This window comes from Procambarus clarkii, chromosome 10 (genome assembly GCF_040958095.1).
Source record: "Procambarus clarkii isolate CNS0578487 chromosome 10, FALCON_Pclarkii_2.0, whole genome shotgun sequence".
Lineage (NCBI taxonomy): Eukaryota > Metazoa > Arthropoda > Malacostraca > Decapoda > Cambaridae > Procambarus > Procambarus clarkii.
In genome coordinates, this window is record NC_091159.1 from 7,243,496 (window position 1) to 7,252,070 (window position 8,575).

At 43.3% G+C, this 8,575-nt stretch overlaps 1 protein-coding gene across 1 annotated transcript; it reads right to left on the reverse strand.

Annotated features, from left to right (window-relative positions):
- Positions 1-6,259: 6,259 nt before the first annotated feature.
- LOC123748426 (NADH-ubiquinone oxidoreductase chain 4-like) lies at positions 6,260-8,374 on the reverse strand. The gene is made up of 2 exons (XM_069322095.1): positions 7,365-8,374; positions 6,260-6,296 (listed from the first exon to the last, which is right to left on the reverse strand). Exons 1-2 carry the CDS (start codon positions 8,372-8,374, stop codon positions 6,260-6,262), a joined length of 1,047 nt encoding a protein of 348 aa, XP_069178196.1.
- Between the last annotated feature and the right edge of the window lie 201 nt (positions 8,375-8,575).

Below are 8,575 nucleotides of genomic sequence, written 5' to 3' on the forward strand. Positions count from 1 at the left end.
CTTATTTATGGGAATTGATTGTGTCCTTTTTTCCATAAATAATACATAGTTATTCTAGAAGGCAATACTATAGAAGAATTTCTTTGAAACTAGCCACAATTTGCTGAACATTTAACATTTTATATTGTCATTATTGTTTCCATTCCCTTCTCTTGGCCTCGCTTCTTGCAGAGTCGGTGTTCGAGCCCCGAAGATCCAAGTGGTTGGGCACTGTTCCTTATCTCTCAGTCCTTTTATCCCAGCTCCTTGTCTTCAATTCCTTCCCAGGTGCTGTGTAGTCATGTTGGCTTAGTGTTTTCTCTTTAAAACTATCTTGCTTTACGTAATCATTATAACTGTTGTCTATAATTTATATCGTATTATTATCTTTACTATAATTCTTAACGTCAATAGCGACTTTATTTGAATTGAAAAATAATCTTTTAAGTCATTATCACCAATATATTCGCTGTTAACATTATTAATATTCAAACTACTACTATTTTATTCATTTAAATTTTCCTCATAATCGTCACTATCTGCTTTCACCATTATCTTCAAATTATGAACACTTTCGTTATCATAACTAAAATTACTATTATCATTAGCATCTATTACTGTTTAAAAATTTAGCCATTATTACGATGCGTATGGAAATATGGACTAGGAAAATATTATAATAATTCTGTGAATATTTCGTCGAGTAGTGAAGGATTTGTTAATATAAATATATAGAACATAAGAATAAAGGTGTCTGGCGCCGGCCTGTTGTCCCGAACGAGGCAGCTGCTATATATATTCACTCAGACTCATTCATATATACTAAGATGACTTACCTAGAGTTGGATCTTTATAAATGTCTTCTACATATCTTTCTTCATATTCATCATTCTGTGTAGATTTCCTATTGACTTACTCTGGTCTGCCTGCTAATTAGCATGCAAGCTCTCAGATTTAGTAGTTTATCGTAGTGCCACAAGGTCTGCTGTCTCATTGACGGTATTTCTTTTAAGACGTTACTAAGTACTCATACCTATGGTTGGTTTGTTGAGCCCTCGGCTTCCTGGATCAGGAATTCGATAAACTGGATGACGGGCTATTCATGCCCGTGCCACCTCTTGGGTGGCTTAATCTTCATCAATCGACAAAGTGGACTCTCATCACCCGTCGCCAGGTATGTCGCTCGTCGCCAGGTATGTCGCTCGTCGCCAGGTATGTCGCTCGTCGCCAGGTATGTCGCTCGTCGCCAGGTATGTCGCTCGTCGCTAAATGTCAGCTAAAACAACTTGTCCTCTCACCCAATACGACGTGCAGACAATAAGCCACAATAACATGGCTGAACATTAGACACGCACTCGACTTGATATAATGGTCCATGACGGACCCAAACGTCGTCACATCCATTCATTTCAGATACGATTAATTGGCAAAATTGTAACACCGAAATATTGACGTTTTCTATGCCTCGGCCTCGATAGGTTAGGTGGGATGCTTCGGTTCGTACGTCTGGCAACGCAAAACAGTTGCATATTTTACGAAGTGGCAAATCGAGGGAATTGGCTGCGCTTGCAATCTCCGGAAGCCTAGTTTGAGAGGGGGACATTCCGTCGTAATTGGTCCCCGCCCAATAAATTCTCAACCGTTGCCTGTGCTCAGGATAGTACGCCATACTAGGATCGTACCTCCTTCCTCTATGTTATTAACGTAAAAATCAATAATTCAAGGAATGCAACATTTCAATATATTCAGTCCTTAAGTTTCAAACTCGGTAGCCAAGAATAATGCAGAAACGTAGCCCACTCAACAACAAATTAATTATAGTATTTACACTGAAGGCATTGTGCCACTAAGTAAACAATGAAACTACTAGCGACACGTTGCTAGTAGTTACATTGTTTACTTTACAATGTAGTTACACTGTTATGATGCGTGACCATTATATAAGGTGTGGTAAGTATCAAAGGCTCTGAGTCAGTGTGACGCTGTGAAGGGAGATGAAGGCAAGGAGCTGGGAGGTGAGGATGCTCGGGTGCCCAACTACTTCCACCACTAGTGATCGAACGTCGACTCTGCAAGAAGCGAGGCCAGCGCTTGACCATCCCGTTCAAGTGGGTGGAATTATACAGGTAACACGTCATCAGGCAACATAAATATGGATAAGCACACATGAACTCTTGATTGTCAGGGGTGTAGTTAGTGAGAGATGAAGGTTTTGGTTTACCATACTTTACCTTACCTTACCTTACCTTACCTCAAGGTAAGGTAAAGTCGGTTCTCGGTGAATATACACATTTTACTTCAGTTCCGAACTATGTTCAGGGCTAAAGTACACTTGCTGGTTGGTCAGTATGCTATAGAGGTTGATTAGGATTAAGTCCAACACTCAATCGCATCCCTGATTCCTTAGGGCCATCATGATGAATCCTGGCGGCGGCCCTGATCACCCAGGGGTCGTCTTGATGGATCCGCGGCCACTCTGATGATACTAAGTGGCCTCCCTGATGGTCCCGGTGACGACCTGATGACGCTGGGGCCGCGCTGATGGCCTTTGGGCCACTCTGATGACTCTGTGGTCGTTCTGATGGCCCTGGGGCCACCATGATGGCCCTGGGGTCGCCCTGATGGATAAGGGGGTTGTTCTTATGACCTGGGGGTCACTCTAATGACCCTGAAACCTTTCTGATGACCCGGGGCCGCCCTGGCCAACCTGATGATTTATCTAATTTTAAACTTGTTCTTCAGTTGAAACTCTTACCATAATTATTCTACTTAATTTAAAATGACAATCAACATAGTAGAAAATATAGAAAATGGCATATGTAATTTTGTAAAAGCATTGTTAGAGGGATGACGGAAGACGATAAACAGGGGGAACTCCTGAAAAATTTTAATTTTGCGAAAGTGATGTGAAAAAAACACGAAATCGATAACCGAGTAAGAGAAAACGGAAATATTTGTGGAAGGAAAGGGAGGCTGTGGTAAACAGAGGTGTTAAAAACCATACTAATAATATTTACAGAGATAACACGGGAGTAGCGAGATTATTGGAATAATGGACATTCAAGGGAAGGTGAATAGATAACTAATGATTAAATGAGAAATTAATGGAGAGAAACTTTACATGCTGTTGTAAAATGTGCGCATGGGTGGACGTTTGTGTAGTTTACTATTTGTGCCTGCAGGACCACTCATAGCTCTTGGACTCCGCCTTTCTATATGTCGGTTTTCTAATGTACTGATTATATCGATCTATTTTCCTTTTTCATATACCTGCTACATATATTTCTCTCTCTCTCACTCACACACACACACACACACACACACACACACACACACACACACACACACACACACACACACACACACACACACACATACATATACATATCCCCAGGATGCAGCCCGTAGTAGCTGTCTAACTCCCAGGTACCTATTTATCACTAAGTGAGCAGGGGCATCCAATGAAAGAAATAGGCCAATTGTTTGTGCCTCGGCCGGGAATCGATCCTGAAATCCAAACTGGGTGTTTGTGTATACTTACCTAGTTGTGTTTGCGGGGCTTGAGCTTCGGCTCTTTGGTACTGGCTCTCAGCCATGAATCAACTGGTGTACAGGTTCGTGAGCCTATTGAGCTCTATCATATTTACATTTGAAACCGTATATGGAGTCAGCCTCCACCACATTACGTCGTAATGCATTCCATTTGTTAACTACTCTGACGCTGAAAATAATTCTCTCTAATGGCTTTGTGGCTGATTTTAACACTAAGTTTCCACCTGTGTTCCCTTGTTGGTATATCACGCTTGGTAAATAATTAGTCTTCGTTCTACCCTGTCAATTCCCCTTGAGTATTTTGTAAGTGGTAAATATGTCTTCACCAACTCTTCTGTCTTCTAGTGACGTAAGCCAGGTTCACTTCCAGTAATCTTTCCTCGTAGCTCATGCCCCTCAGCTCGGGAACCAGTCTTGTGGCGTACCTCTGAACTTTTCTGCCTTTATCTTGTGCTTCACTAGGTACGAACTCCACGCTGGAGCTGCATGTTCCAGGGTTTGTCTGACATATGTGGTATACATGGTCCTGAATGATGTCTTACACATATTTCTAAAGGCAGTTCTTACGTTGGCCAACCGAGCATATACTGGTAATGATATGCATTTAGTGTGGGCTTCAGGGGACAGGTTCGGCGTGATGTCAACCTCCAGATATTTCTCTCCTGATTGTTGAAGGATTTCATCTTCCAAATGGTACCTTATATCAGGCTTACTGCCTCTTCACCTATTTTCATTACTTAAGACTTGCTTGAGTTGAAGTCTACAGCTATTTGTTGGACCATTCCTTGAGTTTGTCAACGTCTTCGTGTAGTCTCTTATTGTCGTCCTGTCTTAATCCTTCCCATAACTTTTGCATCGTCAGCAAACATTGAGAGGAATGAGTCTGTACCTCTGGAATATAATAAGTCGTGAGACTTATGTATGGCCCCGCCAAGTGAGGTGATTCTATGGAATATGTATGCCCAAGTTACCCACCGAGCGCTGTCGGATGTTGGGTACATAAGTCTCACGACTTCCAACATTTTTGTACAGTCAGTGTGGTCAAGCGGTTAAGGAACCAGGTATGCGAAGGTGCACAGTGCGCCTGGCTGTCTGCTTTCGAATCCTTCTGGGGTGTGGAGTTTTCAGTTGCTTATTGACTTGGGGACCATACTAGACTTGTTCGCATATATATATATATATATATATATATATATATATATATATATATATATATATATATATATATGTATGTATGTATAAAGTGTATGCTCCACGATGGAGCTACAAACACTAAATGTGGTCTCATGTAGGGGGTTAAGAGCGATCTTAATGCCTCCTTATCCTGCATCATTAGGTTTCTGAATGATGTTTTAACTTTTGCTAGTGTAGAGTACGCTCCGCTTCCAGCGTTATAAGCTTCCAGTGTTATAAGCTTCCAGCGTTATAAGCTTCCAGCGTTATAAGCTTCCAGCGTTATAAGCTTCCAGCGTTATAAGCTTCCAGCGTTATAAGCTTCCAGCGTTATAAGCTTCCAGCGTTATAAGCTTCCAGCGTTATAAGCTTCCAGTGTTATAAGCTTCCAGCGTTATAAGCTTCCAGCGTTATAAGCTTCCAGTGTTATAAGCTTCCAGTGTTATAAGCTTCCAGTGTTATAAGCTTCCAGCGTTATAAGCTTCCAGCGTTATAAGCTACCAGCGTTATAAGCTTCCAGCGTTATAAGCTACCAGCGTTATAAGCTTCCAGCGTTATAAGCTTCCAGCGTTATAAGCTTCTAGCGTTATAAGCTTCCAGCGTTATAAGCTTCCAGTGTTATAAGCTTCCAGCGTTATAAGCTTCTAGCGTTATAAGCTTCCAGTGTTATAAGCTTCCAGCGTTATAAGCTTCCAGTGTTATAAGCTTCCAGCGTTATAAGCTTCCAGTGTTATAAGCTTCCAGCGTTATAAGCTTCCAGCGTTATAAGCTTCCAGCGTTATAAGCTTCCAGTGTTATGAGCTTCCAGCGTTATAAGCTTCCAGTGTTATAAGCTTCCAGCGTTATAAGCTTCCAGTGATATAAGCTTCCAGCGTTATAAGCTTCCAGTGTTATAAGCTTCCAGCGTTATAAGCTTCCAGCGTTATAAGCTTCAGCGTTATAAGCTTCCAGTGTTATAAGCTTCCAGCGTTATAAGCTTCCAGCGTTATAAGCTTCCAGCGTTATAAGCTTCCAGTGTTATAAGCTTCCAGAGTTATAAGCTTCCAGCGTTATAAGCTTCCAGCGTTATAAGCTTCCAGCGTTATAAGCTTCCAGCGTTATAAGCTTCCAGCGTTATAAGCTTCCAGCGTTATAAGCTTCCAGCGTTATAAGCTTCCAGCGTTATAAGCTTCCAGCGTTATAAGCTTCCAGTGTTATAAGCTTCCAGCGTTATAAGCTTCCAGCGTTATAAGCTTCCAGCGTTATAAGCTTCCAGCGTTATAAGCTTCCAGCGTCATAAGCTTCCAGCGTTATAAGCTTCCAGCGTTATAAGCTTCCAGCGTTATAAGCTTCCAGCGTTATAAGCTTCCAGTGTTAGGTATGATGTTATGTCCACTCCCAGGTCTTGTTCTATAGTTACTTGGAGGAATTTCCCCTTCATTGTGTACTGTTCTTTTGATCTCTCGTCACCTGTTACCATCTACATCACCTTACACGTCTGGTGCTGAATTCCAGTAACCATTTCTCGAATCAACCTTGCAGCTTGTTTAAATCATCTTGGAAAATCTTATAATCTTCATCTGGCAGAACTCTTCTCATTAGTTTTGCATCGTCTGTAAACATTGACATATAAGCCTCAACTCCAGCAGATAGGTCATTTATAAATGAAATATAGTGTGGATCCCAGCACTGATCCTTGAGGTACTTCTCGTGTTACCCTACTCCAGTCCGATTTCTCACCCCTCAATCCTATGTCTTACCCCTAACAGCCAGGACTCGCTGACTCCTGCCTGTTAGGTAATTCCTAACTCATGTCAGTGCTTTTCCACTCCCCCCCCCCCCCTTGCCTTTCAAAATTGGTTTAGTAATCTCTTGTGAAGTTCTGTGTCAAACATGTTTGGCTGTTCAAAAATACACAGCCTTTTCAAGCATTCCCCAAAGTTTAGTGTGGTATAAAGCAGCTCGTCCTGCGAAGGTTTCCCAACATCGAGAAAACCATAAATTTAAAGTGTCCTCTCCTAACCAACCAGAGGACCCAAAACAGAAAATGGGATAAAACGTTACTGATGCGAGCCGCTTCCATTTTCTAGTACGACAATTTTTGGCCTTATGTAACGCATACGAGCGAAAAGCGACGTTCTTTGTAGGAGGACAGGTAGTAGGAGGACAGGTAGTAGGAGGACAGGTAGTAGGAGGACAGGTAGTAGGAGGACAGGTAGTAGGAGGACAGGTAGTAGGGAGACAGGTAGTAGGAGGACAGGTAGTAGGAGGACAGGTAGTAGGAGGACAGGTAGTAGGAGGACAGGTAGTAGGAGGACAGGTAGTAGGAGGACAGGTAGTAGGAGGACAGGTAGTAGGAGGACAGGTAGTAGGAGGACAGGTAGTAGGAGGACAGGTAGTAGGAGGACAGGTAGTAGGAGGACAGGTAGAAGAGAGGACTGGTAGTAGGAGGACAGGTAGTAGGAGGACAGGTAGTAGGAGGACAGGTAGAAGAGAGGACTGGTAGTAGGAGGACAGGTAGTAGGAGGACATGTAGTAGGAGGACAGGTAGTAGGAGGACAGGTAGAAGAGAGGACTGGTAGTAGGAGGACAGGTAGTAGGAGGACATGTAGTAGGAGGACAGGTAGTAGGAGGACAGGTAGTAGGAGGACAGGTAGTAGGAGGACAGGTAGTAGGAGGACATGTAGTAGGAGGACAGGTAGTAGGAGGACATGTAGTAGGAGGACAGGTAGTAGGAGGACAGGTAGTAGAAGAAAAGGTAGTAGGAGGACATGTAGGAGGATAGGTAGTAGGAGGATATGTAGTAGGAGGACATGTAGTAGGAGGACAGGTAGTAGGAGGACAGGTAGTAGGAGGACATGTAGGAGGATAGGTAGTAGGAGGATATGTAGTAGGAGGACATGTAGTAGGAGGACAGGTAGTAGGAGGACAGGTAGTAGAAGAAAAGGTAGTAGGAGGACATGTAGGAGGATAGGTAGTAGGAGGATATGTAGTAGGAGGACATGTAGTAGGAGGACAGGTAGTAGGAGGACAGGTAGTAGGAGGACATGTAGGAGGATAGGTAGTAGGAGGATATGTAGTAGGAGGACATGTAGTAGGAGGACAGGTAGTAGGAGGACAGGTAGTAGAAGAAAAGGTAGTAGGAGGACATGTAGGAGGATAGGTAGTAGGAGGATATGTAGTAGGAGGACATGTAGTAGGAGGACAGGTAGTAGGAGGACAGGTAGTAGGAGGACATGTAGGAGGATAGGTAGTAGGAGGATATGTAGTAGGAGGACATGTAGTAGGAGGACATGTAGTAGGAGGACATGTAGTAGGAGGACATGTAGTAGGAGGACATGTAGTAGGAGGACAGGTAGTAGGAGGACAGGTAGTAGGAGGACATGTAGGAGGATAGGTAGTAGGAGGATAGGTAGTAGGAGGACATGTAGTAGGAGGACATGTAGTAGGAGGACATGTAGTAGGAGGACAGGTAGTAGGAGGACAGGTAGTAGGAGGACATGTAGGAGGATAGGTAGTAGGAGGATATGTAGTAGGAGGACATGTAGTAGGAGGACATGTAGTAGGAGGACAGGTAGTAGGAGGACATGTAGGAGGATAGGTAGTAGGAGGACATGTAGTAGGAGGACATGTAGTAGGAGGACATGTAGTAGGAGGACAGGTAGTAGGAGGACAGGTAGTAGGAGGACATGTAGGAGGATAGGTAGTAGGAGGATATGTAGTAGGAGGACAGGTAGAAGAGAGGACTGGTAGTAGGAGGACATGTAGTAGGAGGATAGGTAGTAGGAGGACATGTAGTAGGAGGACAGGTAGTAGGAGGACATGTAGGAGGATAGGTAGTAGGAGGACATGTAGTAGGAGGACAGGTAGTAGGAGGACAGGTAGTAGGAAG

Bases quoted from the DNA above. Each gene is read 5' to 3' on its own strand.
- LOC123748426 (XM_069322095.1), bottom strand. From the start codon at position 8,374: ATGTCCTCCTACTACCTGTCCTCCTACTACCTGTCCTCCTACTACATG. The intron at 6,297-7,364 runs GTCCTCCTACTA...CAATGTTTACAG, and splicing joins TACCTGTCCTCCTACTACAT to ACGATGCAAAACTAATGAGA.